The 25,536-nt window shown below is 36.4% G+C and overlaps 2 protein-coding genes across 6 annotated transcripts in view; one reads left to right on the forward strand and one right to left on the reverse strand.

Moving 5' to 3' along the window:
* trim2a (tripartite motif containing 2a) overlaps positions 1-8,478 on the forward strand; it is a 32,922-nt gene extending 24,444 nt beyond the window's left edge. For all 5 annotated transcript variants that reach the window (XM_016292568.1, XM_016292569.1, XM_016292567.1 and 2 more), the window contains 7 exons: positions 176-902; positions 1,599-1,702; positions 1,829-1,996; positions 2,156-2,324; positions 5,686-5,756; positions 5,944-6,084; positions 6,197-8,478. In XM_016292568.1, coding sequence (XP_016148054.1) covers positions 176-902; positions 1,599-1,702; positions 1,829-1,996; positions 2,156-2,324; positions 5,686-5,756; positions 5,944-6,084; positions 6,197-6,349 — 1,533 coding nt within the window. In that variant the 3' untranslated portion in view covers positions 6,350-8,478. The remainder of the gene's footprint in view (positions 1-175; positions 903-1,598; positions 1,703-1,828; positions 1,997-2,155; positions 2,325-5,685; positions 5,757-5,943; positions 6,085-6,196) is intronic.
* Positions 8,479-8,947: 469 nt separating this feature from the next.
* LOC107600650 (transmembrane protein 131-like) lies at positions 8,948-25,335 on the reverse strand. The gene is made up of 15 exons (XM_016292596.1): positions 25,181-25,335; positions 22,818-23,004; positions 18,353-18,538; positions 18,111-18,257; positions 17,522-17,761; positions 16,813-17,356; positions 16,540-16,670; positions 15,521-15,654; positions 14,596-14,772; positions 14,385-14,463; positions 12,043-12,152; positions 11,831-11,960; positions 11,647-11,723; positions 11,413-11,549; positions 8,948-9,427 (listed from the first exon to the last, which is right to left on the reverse strand). Exons 1-15 carry the CDS (start codon positions 25,299-25,301, stop codon positions 9,122-9,124), a joined length of 2,706 nt encoding a protein of 901 aa, XP_016148082.1. The 5' UTR covers positions 25,302-25,335; the 3' UTR covers positions 8,948-9,121.
* Positions 25,336-25,536: the final 201 nt, after the last annotated feature.

Below are 25,536 nucleotides of genomic sequence, written 5' to 3' on the forward strand. Positions count from 1 at the left end.
GTGTGTGTATATATATATATATATATATATATATATATATATATATATATATATATATTACACACATTTGTTGCATTTGATTAGTGATCTAGAAAAACATACAGAATCTTATCTGTGTGTGTGTAAGTGTTTATACATGTATGTTTATGAATATATCACTAATGTGTCACTGCAGGTGTTGCAAGCCCAGCTGGAGTCGTTGCTGCAGGGGCAGGAGGGCATTCGCAGCAGCTGCAGTTTCACAGAGCAGGCTCTTAATCACGGCTCGGAAGCTGAAGTCCTATTGGTCAAGAAGCAGATGAGTGAGCGTCTTGATGAGCTGGCAAGTCAGGAGCTCCCACTTCGGCCAGAGGAGAACAGCCAGCTTGACTTCTTGGTGGAGACCGACGGTCTTCGCAAATCCATCCACAACCTTGGTGTTATAATAACCACCAATGCTGTTGCTGCAGAAACTGTTGCCACCGGTGAAGGCCTGAGGCATTGTATCGTGGGGCAGCCTACTTCTGTGACCATAACAACAAAAGACAGAGATGGAGGATTGTGCCGGACAGGAAATGCTCTGCTAATAGCTGATCTTTCTGCCTCTGATGGCACCGTAGTGGGGGAAGGTGAAGTCACAGATCATAAAAATGGCACTTATGAGTTTGTATACACAGTCCCGTGTGAGGGCCGCTTCACGCTCTCGCTAAAGCTCTACGATCAGCCTATTAGGGGCAGCCCGTTCAGCATACGTGCCAGAAAATTGACCGACATCTCCCTGACTGCAGACGGAGGCAAGAAACGTCTCAAATCTCCAGGAAGTAGCCATGTGAAACAGCTTGCCATCAAGCGCCCCGCCAGCATGTACAGCACGGGCAAACGGAAAGAAAACCCAATTGAAGATGACCTCATGTTTCGAATTGGTATAATGAACATACATCGCTTTTGTAACACCTAATCAAAAACAAAAAAACGGCACACAGTTTTACTGTTATCTGCTCTTGTAAAACTTTAATATATTGCAATGTTGTGACCCAAACAAGGTCTTTGTCAGTCAAAAAATATATTTATAAATATTATATAATCTATTTTAAATTAGTATAGATATTAATCTATACTAATTAGTTAAGAAAAACATGAATGAATTTAGGCATCACAATAATATAATAAGTATGAAGGATAATATTCCTTTTCAAATGTTATATGAATACGTAATAATATAGGTAGTAAATATACATAGTTATGTTTATGATGGTAACACTTTAGTATGGGGACCAATTCTCACTATTACCTAGCTGCTTATTATTATAATTAGCATGCGTATTAACATATTGGCTGTTTATTAGTACTTACAAAGCACATATTCTGCATGATCATATTCTACATCCCTAATCCTACCCAATACCTAAACTTAACAACTACCTTACTAACTACTAATAAGCAGCCGATTAAGAGTCTATTGAGGCAAAAAGCATAGTTAATGGTTTTTTAATAGCGAGAATTGAACCTTAAAATAAAGTGTGACCATTATGATTTATATTTGTATGTGTGCATGTGTATGTATATAAGTAAAAGATGCAATATATAAAACCTGTATATGTATTTTTTTTGTCCCAAAGGAACTAAAGGCAGAAATAAGGGTGAATTCACCAATCTGCAGGGAGTTGCTGCTGCTTCTATTGGCAAGGTCCTGATAGCGGATAGTAATAATCAGTGTGTTCAGGTATAAAATGCTGCACCTGTTTAATCACATTATAAATCCAGTCTTTTACCATCATTCTGCAGATTGCTTATTGCCTATTGAATTTAGGTGAAACATCTGTAAGAAAATGAATTGTTTTATTTATAGATATTTTCAAATGATGGACTATTTAAGAGTCGTTTTGGAGTGAGGGGCCGATCACCAGGACAGCTTCAACGGCCAACTGGTGTTGCTGTGCACCCTAATGGTGACATCATCATTGCTGACTATGATAACAAATGGGTCAGCATTTTCTCCTGTGATGGCAAGTTTAAGGTATCTGCATCTGCAAGTTTTTATGTTTATGGTGCTAGAATTTGTGGCAAATAATTTCTTTTTACCAAATACTTACCTTCAAAAACACTGAAAATTCTTTCAGTAGACTGAATTGTGGTAACTTTGTTTTCTCTTTCTGTTCTCTGTGTGTTTTTGCAGACTAAAATTGGCTCAGGGAAGCTCATGGGTCCTAAGGGTGTAGCGGTTGATAGAAATGGCCACATCATTGTGGTTGACAATAAATCCTGCTGCGTCTTCATTTTCCAGCCCAATGGAAAACTTGTATCTAAGTTTGGAAACCGAGGCAACAGTGACAAGCAGTTTGCAGGTACTTACCTAGGTTACATACTGACATTTATGCAGCCCTCACATGCTATCAAAATTATCATAAATACAGGTTTTCTAATTGGAAATTAGACATGAATTGTAAAATCATGTACAATTTGTGACTGGGAGACTGAGATCATTTTGATAGCAGAGTTTCTGAATTGGCCAGGCCATAAACTTTAAACATGACAGAGGAGCAGGGCCGGTGTTCTGACAAATAATGCTACCTATCAGATTATGCTACCAACACTGTATTTATCCTACTGTAAGGGTAGGTTTAGGGTTGGGGTAGGTGTGCATGTTAATAAAGCCTCACACCTTATTAATATCATTCTGGACGCAAAATCTGATAGGTAGCACTTTTCGCTATCGAATTATGCTACCATCTGTTTTAATGGGAGGTAGCAAAATCTGACAGGGTAGCACAAATCATCAGAACACTGGCTCTAGCTACAGGCAGAGCAGGTGATTTGCCTAGGGCCTCGGGCTTTGAGGAGGGGCCTCCAAAATTGTAACATTCCCTATACGCCAGTCCATGGACAGCAAAATACTAGCCTCATTGTTCACTGGATATTGCTGAATTGTCACTCACCTGCAATTAAACCAGTTAATGTTGCCGTTTCAAAGCGGGTCCCGCCTTCTGAATGTTTGCGTAACTAACACATCCTTCAGGTGCTGAAGCAAACGGCTAAATAGGCACGCAAAGAAGCACAGCTCATAATGCAGGTGTGTGAGTTGTTGTCGTCTTTTATTTCTGGAGTGACTGCAATGTATTCTAAATATAAACTTGTACATCGATCAGGGTTGTTTCTGGACAGATCATTCACCAATTTATTACGAGGTTTAAAAGAGCGCGAGCACTGATGCGCCCAGACACGACGCTTTGAATTTGCGCGTACAGTAAATGATTTGATGACAGTAAATCGCGAGGGGCCTCCAAAATTGTAACATTCCCTATACGCCAGTCCATGGACAGCAAAATACTAGCCTCATTGTTCACTGGATATTGCTGAATTGTCACTCACCTGCAATTAAACCAGTTAATGTTGCCGTTTCAAAGCGGGTCCCGCCTTCTGAATGTTTGCGTAACTAACACATCCTTCAGGTGCTGAAGCAAATGGCTAAATAGGCACGCAAAGAAGCACAGCTCATAATGCAGGTGTGTGAGTTGTTGTCGTCTTTTATTTTTGGAGTGACTGCAATGTATTCTAAATATAAACTTGTACATCGATCAGGGTTGTTTCTGGACAGATCATTCACCAATTTATTACGAGGTTTAAAAGAGCGCGAGCACTGATGCGCCCAGACACGACGCTTTGAATTTGCGCGTACAGTAAATGATTTGATGACAGTAAATCGAGAGCTGACTAGCAAAATAGCTACAAAAGTAAAAACAAAGAACTTTGTATTCAAATTCAAAAAGCAAACGCACTAGACCATTTTATTTAATGTTTCAAAAAAGTACCTCCGATGTGTGTAACTTCTAAATTGTGCTTTTGTATAGGCTATTTAAGGTAGCAATACAATGCGTAGGCTAAAATCATATTTATTAATATTAATAATATGACAATATCATAGTTAATATTGGTTAAATGGGAGGGAGAAATCCTGCCCATACCCAGCTAGGAAAAAATATATAAGCACTGATGTTCATTTACTGAAGTGGTATTCAGGAACTGTGAATAAATTACTGAAAAATAATAATAATAATAATAATAATAATAATAATTTTATCACAGCTATAATAACATCCTCAACAAACAAAAAATAGATTACCTTAGATAAAGTTTGATTAATATGTACATACAGTACTGTAATGTATCAAAAGTTTGGACACACTATAGTTTTTAATGTTTTTGAAAGAAGTCTCTTATGCTAATCAAGCTATACATTTATTTGATCAGAAATACTGAAAAAAACATTGTTGTATTGACTTAAGTTTAGTTTTTCCCAAAACATCTATATTTTGCAATTAACATATATGAATAACTATTTGATGCATTTCACACAGGGGATATACAGTAGTATTTATTTAAACAAAAACCCAGGAAAATTACCAAGCTATTTTACTATGTAAAAAGTATACTTTAGGGCTATGTTTTATTCAAAATATGTTACATATTTCTGTACATTTTAGCTTTAATAAGGTTTTCCCAAAAAATAGGCAAGAATATCCTCGATGATTCATATACTTTCAGACATGAATGTCCTCCACGACTCCTGTTCTATCCAACAGCAAAGCACTTGAATGTGATTAAATCATAATTAGACTTCAGAAATGTGAAGTAGAACATTTCCGAAAGCACATTGTAACGATCGGCCTTATCGGAAGTTGTTACAATAAATAAAAGGGGTCAGGTTATATACAGTGTGAGGTAAAATAAGTGTTTTTAAAAAGATGAGACAAATGACAAAAGTAGACCGCATAAATAGTGTATTTACACAATGCACAAGGAACTTGAAACGGCACAATAAAACTAGAATAACTTAGGCTGTTAAAAGCAGATTGCCCATTTGAATCGTACCCTAAAACAGTCCTTAAAAATCCTAGTGGGTTGAAGTTCCAAGGTAAAAGTGTCCACCGGCAGTGTTGCCAACTGCTTTCAATTGAAAGTAGCTAAAACTGGTGGCTAAATTACACTAGATGATATCACAATGGCAAATTCACTGACCTATATAAAGATGAATGTATATCAGTGGGCAAGATGAGAACTTGGATAAGGTTTGTCCAAGAAGTTGCTATATTTGTCCCTAAACTTTTGACAAAAGTCTCAAAAGGGGCAGGGACGTCGCTAGTCTAGCTACAAAGTAGATAAATTGGCGACACTGTCCACCGGTGTATATACAATCCAAAGAAAGTGATAATCCAAGATGTGTGAGATACTGGAATGGTAAATCCATAAAACAAGTGCACCATCCAAGTGTGTTCAGTGTTTGGTCAATGACCCCGTTTGTTTGTCATGCTGCTTGCTTTATACTGGTCTACTTCCTGATTCCTGTCATGTGATTAAAGACATCCACACATTAAAATGATTAAGAGGATTAAAATGGCTAAGACAACATGTAAAACCATTAAAACTAAAATATATAGATATAAAACCATCTTCATATATTGAGCGGTATAAAACGTGTCTTTGAGTGACAGTGTCACAGCATGAAGGCAGCATTAATCTAATAACCACATGCTTTTCAAATGGCTTTATCTGTCAGTTCATGCATCTAAAATAGTGTTCCCATTAGTCAATTTTTTAACTGAAAGGCAAAGCCGCATTTCTGAAATGCCATATTGGGTGGGTTAATGTGACGAGGCCTTGAGGTTACCAAATGCTGAATGTTCAACTCTTTATCTTTCCTTTTCATAGGTCCACACTTTGCCGCAGTGAATCAAAATAATGAAATCATTGTGACTGATTTTCATAATCATTCTGTAAAGGTAAAACACCTATTCTAATATATTGCCATGTTATGTTCCTCAAAGGTCATGTCCTGTCTAAATTATGTAGCCCCAATTGTGGTTACTTTTTGAATAACAGTTTGCTCATATCTGTTCAAAGTTAATCAAAAACATAAGTCTTTTTAAATACTGATGAGTTAATGCAGATTATGTCATCAAATCGCAGGTGTTCAGTCCAGAGGGTGAGTTCCTACTGAAGTTTGGGTCAAATGGCGAAGGAAATGGGCAGTTTAATGCACCAACAGGTGTGGCAGTAGATGCCAACGGCAATATTATAGTGGCTGACTGGGGCAACAGCCGGATACAGGTAATACAGGCTTAGACTAATTAAATATGTTTAACAATGTGATCACTTGCAGTACACGTCAGATAAAAGATTTAACATCTTCCTATCATCACACTTTTCTGTGGGACTCCAGGTGTTTGACAGCAGTGGATCCTTCCTGTCCTATATCAACACCTCCGCAGACCCTCTGTATGGCCCACAAGGACTGGCTCTGACCTCAGATGGCCACATTGTGGTGGCAGACTCTGGGAACCATTGTTTTAAAGTATACCGTTATCTACAATAGCACTCTCATCTCTAAAAATAAATACTTGCACTTTTTCCTTAAAGCTGCCGCCCCCTTGTGCCAAATGGGACCCTCATATTGCATTGCAGTTGTGTTGTTGTGGCTCCATTTGTGACACCCTCACCTTGGACGGAAGAACAGACTCTGTACCCTGATCGTGGTTCTTTGGTTTTGAAGTATAAAGGAATAACTTTTCCAGAAATACAAATTCTGTCATTTAGCCTCAGGTTGTCTCAAACCACTAAGGATTTCTTTCTTCTGTGGGATGTAAAAGGGAATTCTCTTGAAGAATATCCTGGCCTTTCTTGTAATTAAAGAGTCTTGTAACCATAAACGGGTTCCAAGCCATACAAAGGCATTGTGGGAGGAAAAGATCAAAACCTTCCTGGTTGCTTTAACTCTTAAATCTAAAATGTTGCCATTAATTATGTTGTTAAGAGTCTCAGAGAAAAGGAAGATAAGCAATGTAAATATATATTAATATATTTAGCATATAAAATATTGTAATATAAGAAAACTAATACATATCTCTCTCATTCACTTTTATTATGTAAAAAAGAAATCACCTTTTGTGCTCCATGGAAGAAAGTCAGAGTGATTTGGAACAACACGAGTGAGAGTAAATGACAACAGAAATGTAATTCTTGGTTGTAAGTTATGCAGTTCTTCACCTTTGACTCAAAAACTGCTACACATTAGGGAAAACATTCATGTTTCTACTGTATGTTGAAAAATCTGAATGTTCAGATGATTAAAAAGGGAACTCTTCAAAGCATTGGCATGCATAATAAGAATGCAAGTAATGCGATTCCAAACTAATTTTGAATTTGTATATCTGCACAACAAATAGACAAAACCCCCAAAACAAATCTCTATGGTGGGCTAGTATCAATAATATTTGACCTATGTTTAAAAGTGATGTCAGGAATATTCATAAAATATGCAACAATATACGTGCTTCTTTGCTATTGACTGTGATGTGCACAACTGTGGTTGGTACAATGTTCTTATAATGCAATTAAGTCTCTTGAGTCACCCATATTATGCAAGGAACATCACTTGATATGCTTTTTAGATTGTAAACAAAATTTCCTTTTTTAATATCATTGCACTGTTCATTTAAAAATCAGCCGTGGTCATTTCTCTAAACCATAAATGTTAATGTGTTGTTCAGAGAAACAATATCACATGCTCAAATCACCAGATGCACTTAGTGATTTAGCAACACAAAAAATATGTATAGTGCTGTTATTAATAATAGCCCCCTGGTTAAATGTTTACCAGAAGACATGCATTATAATTACTAATCTTCATGTGTTCTGAGAGTGGTTGTGTTGTGTTGTTGACAAACCAACCATGTTGTGTGTTCATATTCATAATGCTTAAAAAAAACGAAAAAGTGCCCAGGGTTCTTTTCAAGTGTATTTATGCCACACACACAGATAAATCTTCCTTGTCTTATGTCCGTTCTCCTGTACAGTTGGATTGTCATACACAGGGAACTATTGCTGCTTGTTTGCACAAAATACACAATATATTACATGATGTACATTCCAAAATGTATTTCTCCCCTTTATATCCACAAACCTGCTTTTTTTTGTAGCATTAAAGCTTGCATTTTACTTCTTTGTTGTATTATCACATGAAAAGACATGCAACCAATTACGCTTTTACATTTGTAGATCTTAATGCCACATTCAGGTGACATGTTATATCATTTTTTGCACAGCACATAAATAAACTATTATTTGAGATGTTTTGGATATATTCTAGTCATTAATTGACTAAACACAGACCTATAGAAAGATTGTGTACTTAATTTTATAAGGATGCGTAATTTGTTCCATGTTGTACTTTGATTATGAAAGCAAGCTAGAACCTCAGATGGAAACTTAGTACAAACCCTTGGAGCACTAGAAATACAGTAAAATGGTCTACTGTTTTTACTGAGTGAACTGAGTCAGTTTGATAACACAGTTGACTATGAGCCTTAATTCCCAGTCAAGAACACCTTCTCCTGAGCCATTCATCAATTCACGATTCATTTCATGTCCGTGTTTCGATTTGCTTAAAATTGCAAAAACTAATAGAAGGGACATGAAGGCAGGGTACATTTTTATAATGAATGGATCTTAAGTTTAAAAGAGCAGGGGGAAAAAATTAATAAAAAAAATAGTCAATATTATCTATTTTAAATGTATTTCCAACATGTAAATGGTATAGAAATGTTTTTGATTGTTTAAATTTAAAATATTCAGTTTTGCTCATGTTTTGTCAAGGATGTACTCTTAAAAGTAAAGGTGCTTAAAAGTTTCTTCACAGCGAAGCCATAGAAGAACCATTCAGTCAAAGAAAAAAAATCTGAAGAACCTTCTTTCGCCACAAAGAACCTTTTGTGAAACAAAGGTTCTTCAGATGTTAAACGTTCTTTATGGAACCATTTAGACAAAAAATGTTCTTTTATGGCATCGTGAAGCATCTTTATTTTCAAGAGTGTATTTAATTTTTTTTCACTAGCATGTTACAGTATTTAAAACACTGACAAAGCAAACCTAAAGAAATTCACAACACAAAATCAAGTACAAAACTTTTTTTTTTTTTTTAATTTTCAATGGTCAAACTTGCCAAACATCTAGAAAAATATACAACAAAATGCTGAACCTTACCACAACATCAAACATAAAAGAAAGAAGAATATTCACATTTTTCCCCCTTTAGAGATAAAAGCACATTCTGTTTTTCCTTATTATTCAAAACAAAAGCACCGTTTGCTCACATATCCCCACAGTAGCCTGAATCGTTGGAGAGCTGAGAGTTGGAGCTCCGGTTTGAAGACGAGTTCCATATGTCCAAATTCATGTGCGGTCCAAAGGGATTGAAGCTGGAGTATTGTTTTCCCGGGCAGGCGCCGCCTGGTTCGCGGCTGAAGGGTGCGACGGGTGAGATGGGTGAGTGGGACGAGACCGGCACGGAACGCTCTAGGTGGAAGTGGCTCTGGTAAGGCTCGCTTTGAGGTGTCCAGATGGAGCCAAATAGACTGGACATGGGTGACAGACTTCTGGTTCCTGAAAAGTATGGCTGGGAAAAAAAATGAAAAATGATGAGGGAAAAATTGCTTTAATATTCCAAGCATCTACTTCTCAATGAAGACAAACTACACACATTTTATCAGGCTGGAAAAGCACCGTTCGCTCACATATCCCCACAGTAGCCTGAATCGTTGGAGAGCTGAGAGTTGGAGCTCCGGTTTGAAGACGAGTTCCATATGTCCAAATTCATGTGCGGTCCAAAGGGATTGAAGCTGGAGTATTGTTTTCCCGGGCAGGCGCCGCCTGGTTCGCGGCTGAAGGGTGCGACGGGTGAGATGGGTGAGTGGGACGAGACCGGCACGGAACGCTCTAGGTGGAAGTGGCTCTGGTAAGGCTCGCTTTGAGGTGTCCAGATGGAGCCAAATAGACTGGACATGGGTGACAGACTTCTGGTTCCTGAAAAGTATGGCTGGGGAAAAAAAAAGAAAAATGATGAGGGAAAAATTGCTTTAATATTCCAAGCATCTACTTCTCAATGAAGACAAACTACACACATTTTATCAGGCTGGTAAATAAACAGTGTGTTTCTAAGGAGCTCAGAATAATACTGTCCAAATAACTTTTAAACCAAGATGCCAGTGTAAACCGTTTTTCTGCATTTGCTTGCAATTTGTGGGTGTTAATAGTTCAAGTATCTGCTACTCTTTATTTTGCACACTTAATTGTAATGTACTAGTTTAAATGTTAGCACGAGACTCCAACTCTTACAAATGCATTATAGTATCCTCAAAAACATGCATATTGATTCAAAATATTAAAAACACTTCGGATACACTGTTGTCAGCTATGCTTTCTCCCCAAGTCTTCTCTCCAACAGTGAGGCCATAATGTGCATATTTTTATTAGATAAGTATAAACCCTTGCGCTGTATGTTTTAGTCGAGTGTCAGTGTTATTCCACGAGCAGCTCATGACTCCGCGTTGTCAGGGTCTACAAGAATGGCTCGGTTCACAGTGAATGCAGCAAACTCCATCTCTGAATGTGCTGCGAGTTTAACATGCAGTTTCACATTCACATCATTTACAGCATTTTTTGTGGACAGAAGATTTCACTACATTTGTAGGAAGTGTTTGTAAACACATAAAGGTCTCTTTCTAGTTTTCCACCAAAATAAAAGCCAATTAAATAATAAATAATAAAATTTATTAATAAATATTGTAATTTTACCGCAGTGTAAAGTAAAATAATTACTATATTTAAATATATTACAGTGCCGTGTAAAGTACAAAAATAACACTTTTTTGACTAAGAAATAACATATTAAAATGTGTATTTTATTTAGAAAGTCCATTTGTACAGTCTCTTTTTTGCACTTTTGGAAATATTTGCTGCTCTGATTTTTCTTTTAAATAATTTTTCCTTGGCTTTTTCTTTAAAAAAGCTGACTCGGAGAAATGCACAAGAATTCCAATGTATCTGTACTACAATGTACTTGTGCAAATGGCAATACACTCTAAACTAGTAATAATCATATATTATATTACTGTTATTAGTATTAGTATTATTATTTAACCCCCTCTGAGCTATCATAATCTCTGTTATAGTTTCAGTTAATAAGAAAATATTTTGCTTACAGTTATTAAGTACATTAATTTAGATACGGTTTAAATTGTATACCCTTAATCGTAGCATTTCTCTGTCATTGAAAATGGCATCAAAATAACAAAAATATTGTTTATTTGGCTACTGAGAGTTTTTTCTGATTTATGGAGTGATAAAGACAACCAAAAAAACTTGTAATATGTAAAAGTATAATTTGCATATTTAAAAATAACATTTCAGAAAAACTTGCAAAAATGTCTGCAATTCTTAATGTAATCAATCAACTAGGGAAGTATGGTGATATCTATTACTTAAATATCTTATTCTATTCACCTGGGGTGTCTTGCCTCAAATATCAATACTTTTCAAGGTAACACTGTTGACTTCTGATTTTAAGAAAGTGCCTGACAAAAACACTCATGTAAATCTCACCTTGCTGCCCACACAACTGCCAGTGTCCCATGTGGAGTTCATGTCATGGGTTCCATTCTCACCCCACACTGGCTGTTGGCTGTGGGTCACGGTTTGGCTTTGATGGCATGAGAATGCATTTTGGTAATTGCCATTACCTTCACAGAAAAAAAACAAAGAAAACGTTGACTCATCCTTTAGTTACTATGTAGTACAGTGATATATTTTAACTCCTCGTGACAGAAAACTCCTCACCTGTTGGCATGTAGTTGGTCTGGTCACTATAGGGATACTGACCGGCACATTGGCTGTTCACGTTGTTCCATGGGAAGCTTCACAGTAATGACACATAAGAATTTTTATCTGATTGTGTATGGACACATAATATGAAGTCAAAAACGAAATAGATAGTATATAATAAAAAGCCTATGAGACATACCTCTCATATCCTGATGAGGGACTCTGAGGGACGAACGGGAGGGATTCGGTCATGTTGTACCTGAATTCATTGGTCAGAGGAATTGAGGCCGGTGACCATGTCTCTTCAATCACATTAGAGCCGATTATGTCTGGTGAAACCAAACTAAAACATATGAGTGTGCATCTTAACCGTGATTCTCTTTTTAAGTGTAACGTGTGAATGTCCCTCACCAATGTTTTTGTCCACACCTGCAGCTACATCAGCAAAGGTGTGAGGGATTGCAGGGGCGGGACAGACTTCTGGGCTTTGGCATGGTTCCCTGACATAAAGATTGTTCATGCTGTGGACAAATGCATTTATATATCATCAAACACTTTCAGGATTCTTAAGTCAAAACACCGCAAACTTAAAGGATTAGTTCACTTACAGAATAAACATTTCTTGATCATTTACCCACCCTCATGTCATCAGAGATGTTTATGTCTTTCTTTCTTCAGTCGAAAAGAAATGAAGGTTTTTGAGGAAAACCTCCCAGGATTTTTCAATGAGCCAATGGGTTGAAGGTCCAAATTTCAGTTTAAATGCAGCTTCAAAGGGCTCTACACGATCCCAGCCGAAAAATAACAGTCTTGTCTAGTTAAGGATCGTTATATACTTATTTATATACTTTTTAACCACAAACGCTTGTCTTGCACTAGCTCGACTTCACAAATCCCGAAATCATGTTGGAAAGGTCACGTGTGACGTAGGCAGAAGTACCAACCCAGTGTTTGCAAAGCAAAAATGCAAAGAAAGTCAAATGTCCTTTACAAAACAACGATGTTGGACAATTTAAAAGTTGGAGGAGAAAGAGATTTTTTTTTTTGCCCTATTCTATCTTTTTGAACCGGAGTACAAAGACAAAGAACGTGACTACTTTTCAACGGCCACGTACACACTGCAATTTTCAGCAGTGACAACCGCATTTAAATGTGGTAGTGAGTCCCGTAAATTATCATTTCGTGTGTGTACGGAACAGAAGTCACTCCTGCATTTGTAACCATAGCAACATTTTGGCGTCTTGCAGGAGTGAATAAAAATTGATCCATTTGGTATCTACCATTTTTTGTCTAAAGACTCTTTTTGTCCGTCGATTTGAACTAAACCGCCACTGATAGACGTGCTGTGTTTTGTTTATGCTCGGGAGGCTGCTTTAGAAAGCACTGTCTTGCAGTGTTGCCATGTCCTCATATTTACAAGCACTTTTAGACATATTGTTTGGTCTTGGCTTATAAAGCTAGGCACTTTATGGAGTTAACAAACTGGTCTGTTGCGGATATGAGATATGATGTTTTTGGTGTTATAAAACAAAGCATTTGGGTGTTTTAGGTTTTTTTTGGTGCTTGTCCTGGTTTGTTGATTTTTTTTTCTATGAAGATCTGGCAACACTGACACTTTACCGCAGGGCTCGTGAACAACTATCCCCGTGTCAAAATTGTGCTAAGTTAAGACTTCTTTCACAGTTATTTTCTTGCATCTCACATACAGACGAAGACACATTTCTGATGCGTGTTTAAATACGTCATTAACAACTAGTTGTTCGGTTCGGTTCTGTACAAACTGCATATAATTTCTGTAAATGCGGTTGTTAATACCTGTCATTTTCGGGAGTTAATGCGGTTATCACTCCCGTATTTTTGTGAATTATGTGTGTACAGAACGCAATTAAGGAGAAAAAGGTCAACTGAAAACCGAATTTAGCTGCAGTGTGTACGAGGCCTTACGTGACTACGTAATGTTGTGAAGTCACGGGCACGCATCGCAGAGCTAGTGCAAGACGAGCATTTGTGGTTAAAAAGTATATACCTTTTAATTTTTTTAGAAAATGACCAATCGTTTCACTAGATAAGAGCCTTATTAGTCAGGTGGGATCATGTAGAGCCCTTTGAAGCTGCAATGCATCTCACATACAGACGAAGACACATTTCTGATGCGTGTTTAAATACGTCATTAACAACTAGTTGTTCGGTTCGGTTCTGTACAAACTGCATATAATTTCTGTAAATGCGGTTGTTAATACCTGTCATTTTCGGGAGTTAATGCGGTTATCACTCCCGTATTTTTGTGAATTATGTGTGTACAGAACGCAATTAAGGAGAAAAAGGTCAACTGAAAACCGAATTTAGCTGCAGTGTGTACGAGGCCTTACGTGACTACGTAATGTTGTGAAGTCACGGGCACGCATCGCAGAGCTAGTGCAAGACGAGCATTTGTGGTTAAAAAGTATATACCTTTTAATTTTTTTAGAAAATTACCAATCGTTTCACTAGATAAGAGCCTTATTAGTCAGGTGGGATCATGTAGAGCCCTTTGAAGCTGCATTGAAACTAAAATTTGAACGTTCAACTGTTGGCTCCCATTGAAGTCCACTATATGGAGAAAAATCCTGGAATGGTTTCCTCAAAAACCTTAATTTCTTTACGACTGAAGAAAGAAAGACATGAACATTTCGGATGACATGAGGGTAGTAAATTATCAGGAAATTTTTATTCTGGAAGTGAACCAATTCTTTAAGAAAATCTGGGAATTTTACCTTTGAGTTTTGTAGTCGTAGTTCATGTTCATGTAACATTCCCGATCTTTTGGATATGGGTTGTACTGGATGTTGTCTCCTAAAAAAAATAATAATAAAAAAAAGGGTTAAAATACTATTTTATAGAACTTGTTTTGGAAACTGCAGTGGATAAAGTGTCCGTTTTCTTTTCAGCTCAATATAAAAGCGTAGCAAGCGCATGATCTCTTACTCCTGCAGGGATGTCTGTTTGGGTCCTTTTCTCCCTCTATGCTGCTGGCACTACTCCAGCTGCCCCAGGACCCTCGGCTGGCTCTCACACTGCCCGATGAACTGCTTGAATCAGAGCCTGACTCCCACTGCAGACGTCGCTCTGGACATTTACGCCTCGGTCTGCTCAAACACGTGCCTGTGTTTGTGTAAAAGGAAACAGTTGAACAAAACTGATATACTGTAACTCTCCCCAAAGTTTGGAATAATCATGATTTGTTTTTCATGTTTTTGTAATTTGTTATTTGTAATGCAATTTACTTTTGTGATGGTAAAACTGAATTTTCAGCAGCTATTACTCCGGTCACACGATCCGTCAGAAATCATTCTAATATGCTTATTTAGTGTTCAAGAAACACTTCTGATTATTATCAATGCTGAAAACAGTTGTGTTGCTTAATATTTTATTTTATTGAAACTGGGATACACTAGTTTGGGGTTCATTGGGATTTATTGTAAAAAAAACAAAAACACTTTTATTCAGCAAAGACACATTAAACTAATCAAAACTGACAGTAAAGACACTTAAAATGTTACAAAAGATCTCTAATTCACACTGATTTCTGATGGTTCATGTGACACTAAAGACTGAAGTGATGGCTGCTGAAAATTCAACTTTGCCATCACAGGAATAAATTACATTTTAAAATAGAAAACAATAGACATTCAATTCATATGACATGCAAAAATAACATGAGCAAACTATTTAATCAAATCCTCATGGATATAAGATGTCCCTCCCCATCCAAATTAAATGCACTTTGAAATTTGTGTTTTATGTTGTCTTCAACAACTGCAGCGCCATTATGATGTTCAGGGACACTGCTATGATGCCATGCACACATACAGTGGTGAGACACAGGAACAGCTGGAAATCACTTCCTCACCGCTGTGTTTGAGAGGGCTGTCTGGGTTGGCTCCTATTTTAGGTAGATCAGGTTTCATGTTGCGGGTTCCAGCAGCATTACGTAGAAATTGTCTCTCACTCTCCGTTACCATGACAATGCTGTTTTCAGGAACCCTGTTTGATTACCAGAATGAAAAATACATAAAATACTAATATATATATATATATAGTAATATTAACAATAATACAATATCTAGACATGTTTGTATATTGAATTTTAAACTGTAATTATATATCTTATTAATATCTGTTGTATTTAAGTATTTTGCCATATCTTCACAGGCTATTTCAAGGCAGACACAGATTCAACATTCAATAAATACAAACAATACACTAAATTCAAACATTTAATAAAATTCAACTTAGAATAAAATAAATTATGTATACTTAAAACGATTCTTTAATTGTACTTAAATATGTTTAACAGTAAGGGGCGTGCAAAAAATATTGGTATTTAAGTAGTTCTTATTTATAACATGTTGCCTCAAAGCTCTTTTATTCATTTAATTATATTTTAACGCCATTTTCGCATTTTGATATGACAATATAGCAGTTACGGAAATCGAAGTAGGAGAGGGGGGGGGGGAGATCAGGAAAGGTCCACGAGCCAGGACTCAAACTTTTTTTTTTTAATGTATGATCTATTTTTTGCAATAATCATACATTTAAAATACTCCATATTCATATGCATAAATCTGGCTTTTAAATTGTGATTTATATACTTTAGCTAATAACTGATTTAAAATAGCAAAAATCAAATTAATCACGAGTTGTTAAAATAGTGTATTTATTAGTATATATACATAATAAGCTATGTTACAATAACAATTAAAGCAATCATAGTGTGGCCATGCTTTTTAGCGTAAATAAACTGTTTTGAACCGAATCAAAATCCATTGAATCGTGAATCAAGTCAATTTGCTGTCAGTTAACACTCCTACTTGGAACTCTATATAACTAACATCTGAAGGTTTAAAGCTGAACTGTGCAGATACTTACCCAGGAATGAGCTCCGCTGCCTTTCTGCGACTTCTGCCTGTGTTTTTCTTTGCTTTGGTGTTGGTGGCTGACACTCCAAGTTCTGCATCTTTCTCTGGTCTCTTCTTCGGACTGCTGCCTCTTTCTGTCTTCTGAGTGAGGGGCACAAACAATTCATTTGTCTTAGAAAGAACCTCAACACTGAGAAGCTTCTGTTAAAACATTCACAAAGAGGCAGATTTTAGCAGTGTAAAAAAAAAAGGTCATCCTCTTACGTTGTATTATGTCTCTTACCTCTTCATCTACATTATCCCTTTTTTCTGCATTATTTTTTCTTTTACACTCCTCGTTTTCCATTGCTTCATCTACAGGCTGAGGGACTCTGCTTGCTGGGATGTTTTCTGGTAATCTAGGAAGTGTTTCCATAGGAAACATATCAGCTGGCAATGCCTTGTCCTCTCTGGATTCTCTAAAGTACTCTTTCTTCTCAGCTGGGAGAAGGGTTTCATCTAATATGTCATTGTTATTGTTGTTGTTATTACAAACTTCTGAATCAAGCTCAAAGGTGCGGTCTCCATCTTCACCAGTGGGAGGACTGCAAAAGTCTGAGGAAGCAGGAACACTAGCAGTAGCAGTTGCAGGGCTATTTTTATATCTACTGTATAGGAACGACACCTTAGTTTGCTTCTTTGGAGGCTGGGATGAACCTCCAGAAGCTTTCTTGGATGAGGACTGTGACCGAATTGTCCCATTGGCCACGGCTGGAGATCCTCTCCCTTTGCCTTTGTCAGAGGGATGGCTTGTGTCAGTGTAGTTCTTACAACTGCCTTTTCCTCTACTAAAGAAAAAAAAAAGAACAAAGAATAATTAAAAATGGATCTAACTCACATAGTTGGCTATAACATACAGCCAACTAGTATCAAGCAAAAATAAATAAATAATTGTAATATATTGCAATAGCAATTTTAACTGTGATATGATTCTTCAAAACATCACATTTCACTGCTGCTTAGATTTCCAGGTAACACTAGCAGTAGCAGTTGCAGGGCTATTTTTATATCTACTGTATAGGAACGACACCTTAGTTTGCTTCTTTGGAGGCTGGGATGAACCTCCAGAAGCTTTCTTGGATGAGGACTGTGACCGAATTGTCCCATTGGCCACGGCTGGAGATCCTCTCCCTTTGCCTTTGTCAGAGGGATGGCTTGTGTCAGTGTAGTTCTTACAACTGCCTTTTCCTCTACTAAAGAAAAAAAAAAGAACAAAGAATAATTAAAAATGGATCTAACTCACATAGTTGGCTATAACATACAGCCAACTAGTATCAAGCAAAAATAAATAAATAATCGTAATATATTGCAATAGCAATTTTAACTGTGATATGATTCTTCAAAACATCACATTTCACTGCTGCTTAGATTTCCAGGTAAAAAAAATAATAAAATCACACAGAAAAACATTTAAAACAAAACAAAAAAGCAATCCAACCTCAAAGGACCAGAGCAGTATATGGAGCAGCACTGTGAACCAAATTAATCTAAGACACTGAAAATATGTTTGTGTGTGTGTGATTCTCAGTGATGCTGTCTCACCTGACACCATTTGAGGAGATGTGGCTGACACTACTATTTTCACGAGGTACAGAGTTGTGATTGCTACGTGGACTTGGTGTGGAGAACTCGCTTAGAATGTGCTGAGCTTGATGGAAAGCCATCAGACACACACCAGCTAGAGAGGAACTGCAGAGAGAACAGGTTTTATATTAATGCATAGAATACATTTACACGCACAGGGTAACATTTTGTGGGTTTAAGAATGTATATGGACTGCTAACCAGGTGAAGACCAGTGTGATGACCCAGAAAGACTCCTCCCAGCTGGGTCCTGGTACCACCTGAGCACACAGGGGCAGCATGTGGTGAGGAAGAGTCACATTGAGGGTGAAGTGGAAAAGGGAGCCACGTTCTGTCACTAGGGTCAAGTCTCTGATTACCCACGAAGATGTGAAGTCTGGAGTAAATCTAGAGAGATACAGAGAGAACCAGTTGAGATGAGGAGAAAATAAAAAGATAAAAAAGAGGGGGGAAATATGCTGTTGAATATGGTGTCATACAGCCCACCCAAAAATGAAAATTCTGTCAGTATTTACTCATCAAGTTGTTCTTTATTTTGTGGAACATGAAAGATATTTTTAAGAAAGTTGGTAACCGAACAGTTTCCGTGCATACAGGTTTAGAACAACACAAGGGTAAGTAAATGATGACAGTGTTTTTATTTTGGGGTGGACTATCTCCTTTGTGCACTATCCTTTTTAAATCATAAAAATACAGCAAGAAAAAAAAAAGTCAGAGAGACATCATAGCCAAACTGAACATTAATACTTATTACATTCAATCATATAAACCAATAATAATATGTTGCTAAACACTTTCAGAGACTAGAAATAGAAAAGGCAATAAGAATGGTAACTAGCATGAAAAAGGGAGCCTAAAATGGGGTTTTAGGGATATGACGTTGTCTGATCAGTCAGGCAATTTGGGTCTAAATCATAAATTTACTATTTAATTCTTAAAATATGCAAGCATATACAGGTGCATTTCACGAAAATAGAATATTGTGAAAAAGTGAAAAAAAAATGTGTAACTCATTTCAAAAAGTGAAACTTTCATATATTCTAGATCCATTACATGTAAAGTAAAAAATTTCAAAAGTTTTTTGTTTTAATTTTGAGGATTAGAGCTTACAGTTTAGGAAAGTCAAAAATCCAGAATCTCAAAATTAGGGCTGTCGCGATTTGTCAATTTTATTCAACTATTCGATTTTTAAATATCCTCGACTTCATTTTGCTTGCATCGACTGACCGGCAAAAAAACGGAAGTGGCACATTTCACAGACGAGAATGTTTAAAACACACTATTAGTCTGTTTTCCAAGGCTGCATGATGTATTAAACCCATTTAAAAACCCATAATTAAGCAAAATTGTGAATTCACAAACACTACGATTTAATTAAATGATTATATGCGAAGCAGTTCTAATACAGTATATGCACTTTAATTATTTACCGTGGGTAGGTTAAGTACATGCGTCACACAGCGGCTCCGTTCACAGTAGTTCCACAGGAACTGTTATTATTTACATGTGTAGAGCGTCTCAAAGTCCATCTCTGCATGTTGTTGTGAGTTTGGGTTTATTATAACGTTCATCTGGGAACGCAACATGCGACATTTCAATTTTATTTGTAAGGTAAATCATTTATAAATCTACGCAAACACAATCGCACGAAGCCGTGCTTTAAATGCTACTTAGGAGTCGCTATCCATTTGTCAAGTGCTGAAATGTCACCTTATAGAATGGCTCGTAATTGTGTAGTACACGCTCGTTTATTGAAATGTTAACCTGAGTTCCAGACAACTCGGATATAATAACTATAATACAATATTATATAATATTTTACATAATAATAATCACATTGCACTTGAATAGAGTTAAAGGTGTAATCAGCCGATTGTCCTGCAGGTGACCGCATAAATCTGTCTTCTTACGATGTACTTAGGGCTTTAAGATTACTCCAGAGCACTCGTAGATCTACAATGATTTTCAAGTGTTACTTAAGTCACGATGCTTTTGGGAAACAGACCGTAATATTAAGATCAGTCGTACGATTGTTTTTACAAACTTCTTAGGCTTACGAAGCTTTTGGGAAACGCAGCCCAGGTCTCGTCCCATTCGTCGGTATTTGTGATATCACAAATCCCGGAAAATATGCGTTGTAGTCCAAATGAGTCGTTCGTTGTAGTTTTTGAAAAATGATTTCTGTTAAATAAAATATTTCCTTTTGAATTGGACTTTGAGCTTTGTAACTTTGCAGATCTTTTTTATGCTCAAACAGCAACATTACGGACTAACTAAAGTTGAAAAAGTAAAATTACTTAAAGGGGTCCTATTATGCTTTTTCAAAGACTATTGTTCACTTACATCTACTTTTATTACCACAAAAAATATATTATAATTATAGGGCACTATGAAATTACTTTATTAATCGTTTTACTTCCAAAGTCTTTTTTTTTTTCAAATCTTTTATACTCTGTTTTAATGGTTAAATTAAATTGTATTAATCAAAAAGCCTGTCTCTAATTAATTGAGTTTTACAGTTTTATCTTTACCAAATTCTGTTTTCCATTCTTTTCTGGATTCCATTTGAATGGTTCCATTAAATTTTTATAATCAAAAGCATCTCCAATTAATTGATTTTATTTTTTTTAAAAGCTTTTTTTTTTTCAGAAATACTGCACATTTAACATTTTTCTCCTAAACAAATTCTGGACTATGAGATGGACACTTCCTTCTTGCACTTTATGTTGCACTTTACTTTTTTACTTTTAGATTTAATTTGGTTTAATTAAATATAGTTTAATAAAATATTCTTAAGTAAAATTGTTGATTTTTTTGTGTGGGAAATCAATCGTTTAGATTAATCAAAATAAAAATAGTCATTAGTGGCAGCCCTACTCTCAATATTAGAATATTTCCTAAGATCAATCAAAAAAAGGTTTTGCAAAACAGAAAAGTTCAAGTTCTTTAAAGTATGTTCATTTTTGCACTCAATACTTGGTTGGGGCTCCTTTAGCACAAATGACAGCATCAGTGAGGTGTGGCATGGAAGCGATCAGCCTGCGGCACTGCTGAGGCACTTGAGCCTTCAGCTCGTCTGTATTGTTGAATCGACGGTTTCTCATCTTTCTCTTGAAAATATCCCATAGATTCCATATGGGGTTCAGGTCAGGCATGTTGGCTGGCCAATCAAGCACAGTAATATCATGTTCAGCAAACCGCTCGGAAGTGGTTTTGTCACTGTGCTAAAGTCTTGCTGGGAAGGAAATCAGCATCTCCATAAAGCTTGTCAGTAGATGGAAGCATAAAGTGCTCCAAAATCTCCTGGTAAGACGGCTGCATTGACTTTGGACTCGATAAAACACAATAGACCAACATCAGCAGATGTCACAGCACCCCAAATCATCACTGACTTCGGAAACTTCACACTGGACTTCAAGCAGCTTGGATTCTGTGCCTCTCCAGTCTTCCTCCAGACCTTGATTTCCAAATGAAATGCAAAATTAACTTTTCTCTCAAAAGAGGACTTTAGACCACTGAGCAACAGTCCAGTTCTTTTTCTCCTTAGCCCAAGTAAGATGCTTCTGATGTTGTTTCTGTTTCAGAAGTGGCTTGGTAGCCCTTTTCCTGAAGATGTCTGAGCGTAGTGACTCTTGATGCACTAACTCCAGCTTCAGTCCACTCCTTGTGAAGCTCTCCCAAGTGTTTGAATTGGCTTTGCTTGACAGTATTCTGTGTTAAGTGTTCCCTGTTGCTTGTGCACCTTTTCCTACCCAATTTCTTCCTTCCAGTCAACTTTGCATTTAATATGCTTTGATACAGCACTCTGTGAACAGCCACCGCTTTCAGTAATGACCTTCTGTGACTTACCCTCTTTGTGGAGGGTGTCAATGATCGTATTCTGGACCATTGTCAAGTCAGCAGTCTTCCCTATTATTGTGGTTTCAAAGAACAAGAGATACCCGGAATTTATACTGTAGGAATCGTCATTTAATGAAACTCAAATGTAAATATTCTAATATTTTGAGATACTGGATTTTTGACTTTCATGAGCTGAAAGTTCTAATCATCAAAATAAAAAAACTTTTGAAATGTTTTACTTTACATGTGATGAATTTAGAATATATGAAAGTTTAACTTTTTTTCACTTAATTTTTTGAGATGCACCTCTACAAGTTGTTATCACAACACTGCTGTCAATGCATTTGCTAAACGAAGAATCTGCCACATGAGGAAGACAACCATGTTTCATGGGAAAAATTATCAGCCAAGGAGGACTATTTAATACCTAGAGAAACCCATCGTTTTGCAATCCCATTCAATGGTAGTGACTCGGCTTATATAATAATGTAATGTTACCAAATAAACTGGTTGCTTGCAAAACATTCTTAGTTCGTCAGAATACACAGCAATTTTTCTTAAATGGTCGTCAATAGAACCAGATGATGTAGATATAAAATATCCCAGCAGGGGCAGGCATTAGGAAACATAGGTAACACATGTTACTACCTTAAATTCACTTGTAAATCTATCATTTGAAATCTATCATCTCAAAACTCTATCGTATTCAAAAACAAAGGGATGGAATAAGATCTGCACTTGGCTTAAAATACTGATATTGAATAGTACGCACAGTAGCGTAAACAACTGAAAATCTTACTTTCACATTAACACTCTTAAGACTTACGCAATTGTGATTTCTGAGGACGAGTTGTAGTCCACTCTGAAAGATCTGCAGTGTTGCACCTCAAAGCCATAACCTTGACATTTATATCCATTAATGTTCATGGATACTACAGTCAATGGCAACTCGCCTGCATTCTCCACTTTAAAGCTTTTCTGGATGGCAAACAAGGGCTTACTTGATCGTAAACCTGTGAAAAGACAACAAAGAGAAACAAAAATGCAGTAACACTTTGTAATAATAATTTCATTAACAAATCACTAACAAACATTATAATGCTTAAGGGATTATTAGTTAATACATATTCAAATATATTAACTAAATGTACACTACAAAAGATTTTAACATGTTACACAATGATTAAAAGCTTTTGTTAATGCACATTTTTGCTGCTATTGAGGTGTGATACGGGTAAGGTTAGGGACATGTTTGGTAGTATGGGTAGCTTTAAAGGTTGGCTAAGTGGTCAGAAGTGTACAGGGGTTAATTTGATTAATATAAGGGAACACGATTCAATCTGTTAATATTACACTGTTTTGATAAATTAATGAAGTTCTCATGAAAAAAATGATGTTTTCTCCTGTTGATGTATGATTCAAGGAATATCCATGTTTTGCACCCACATTACAATGCGTTTGATGTCTTTAGCAAGCATTTAGCTAAACTTAACTAACCACCCTTTACACAAACGTTTTTCCAGTAGCTAAAAGTCCAATGCCTATAAAGATACTAAATGTTTATAAACATTTACAAATGATGAATAGTCTCAACTTTAGATTGGATACAGCAAAAACCTGAACAAATGATTAATAAATGATTTGTACACATGCATAAATAGGGTGAATTCAGTTAATTTGGGACACATTTTGCCATTGAGATAACTGCTCATAAAAGTACTAATGATTAGTAAACATTTATAAACATTTACAAATTATGAATAGTCTTTAGATTGGGTACTGCAAAAACATGAACAAATCATTAATAAATGATAATAAAGATAAAAAAATAATAATACAAATTATAAATAAAGTCTACACAACAGAGTCCAATTATACTACCTTTACAAACTGTGATTATGAGTTAACGAATAATGTTAACATGATAAGTTTGCAAAGTGCTTAAAATTACTAAGCTATTTTTTTTCACAACATTTGTTAACGTAAAAAAGAGCAGCAGATAATATAAGAAAATGAAGTTTAATGAGCATTCAAAAGTACATTAACAAACAAGCTTTTAATCATTGTTTAATTTGTCAGAATTTGTAGATTTTTAAAAACTGCATGCTTGTAAGAACTGAAAGTTTAATGACATTTGTAAACATTAACTAATGATCCGTTAAGCATTATATGTTTTTTAAAGATTTATTAATGAAACTTTTAAGCCTCGTTCAGACTGTCAGCCCAAACCCGATTTTATGCATATCCGGATGGAATCTGATTTGAATAACTGACTGTCCACACAGTGTATCGCAACTGTTCATATCCGATTTGTGTGCCCATAAGCACGCTTTCGTTTTACGGAATGTGCGTTGGTTTCTATGGCAATGGCGTTGCATTATTATGCCAACGCTAAAAACAACAATAACAGCAATACAGTTTGCAATACAGATGTTGTCTTACAACATGACAACAAGTTGCCGTCGCGCTGGATTATTATTATTATGGATTTCGTCTTATGAGGCAGCAGCAGAAACGCAGGAAGCTGGAATGTGCGGCTTTAATCTGTGCTGCCGTCTCCGCTGGTTTCATAACTCAGATCGCAACAACACCAGCTTGTTTCTGTAAAGATGTTCATTATGTTTTCTACAAAAACGTTTGACGTTTTTACATTTTAGTGGCGTGAAAAAGCTAGGCTAAATCTGATCTGACCGGTCAGACTCAAACGGATATCCAGGAATGCGATTTAAATAGGATTCCATACCACATACGTAGCTCGAAACGGATTTGCAAAAATCGGATTTCAAGTAGTTCGTTGCCGTTCAGACTATTTAAATATGATCAGATTTCAAATCGGAATTGCACAAAAATCGGATTTGGGCTGACAGTCTGAACGAGGCTTTAATCACTGTAAACCATCTGTCAAAATAATTCCATGATCAAGTACATGATCATATTAACTGAAAGTAATGACATTCATAAGCATTTAAATTTACATTGAATAACGATTTGTTAATCATTAGGTAATGTTTCGTAAGTTCCTTAGTAAACATTAACAAGCACATTATCTCATATTTCTAGGTATGTGAATATGTATTAACAAGTGATCTGTTAAGCATGTATAATGTTTGTTAAATTATTTATTAATGAAAGTTATTATAAAGTGTTTTTCAACAAACTCTTAGAAATGACAGGAGAAGCTCAGCTCACCATCTCTGCACTCCATGAGGGTTGACTGGGGCACATTGAAGCGCAGTGAGGCTGCAGGCCCAGGGAGCTTCCCTCCTACTCTCAGGAGCTCCTTTGCCCCAAACCCTTTAACCAGAACCATGTCAAACACGGTCAGGTTGTTCCTGTTAACAAACAGATAGAGCCACAATTACTGTGTGCTAACAACTAGCATAGAAACTAGGGATGCACCGATACCACTTTTTCCAGTACTCGCCCGATACCGATACTTTTATTTTTGGTACTTGCCGATACCCAGTACTGATACCGATATTTTTATTGCATTTGTACATTTTTTAAATATTGGGTACAGAAACCAAAAGGGTATGTATAATGTT

This window comes from Sinocyclocheilus grahami, unplaced genomic scaffold (genome assembly GCF_001515645.1).
Source record: "Sinocyclocheilus grahami isolate Dianchi unplaced genomic scaffold, SAMN03320097.WGS_v1.1 scaffold288.1, whole genome shotgun sequence".
NCBI lineage: Eukaryota > Metazoa > Chordata > Actinopteri > Cypriniformes > Cyprinidae > Sinocyclocheilus > Sinocyclocheilus grahami.

What these genes read in the sequence shown, in the direction of transcription:
- LOC107600650 (XM_016292596.1), bottom strand. Translation starts at nt 25,301, where the DNA reads ATGGTTCTGGTTAAAGGGTTTGGGGCAAAGGAGCTCCTGAGAGTAGGA. An exon ending in CAGCCCTCTCAAACACAGCG is followed by an intron (nt 14,773 to 15,520) that starts GTGAGGAAGTGA and finishes ACACAAACACAG; the next exon opens with GCACGTGTTTGAGCAGACCG. An exon ending in GCAGTTGTGTGGGCAGCAAG is followed by an intron (nt 9,428 to 11,412) that starts GTGAGATTTACA and finishes TTTTTTTCCCAG; the next exon opens with CCATACTTTTCAGGAACCAG.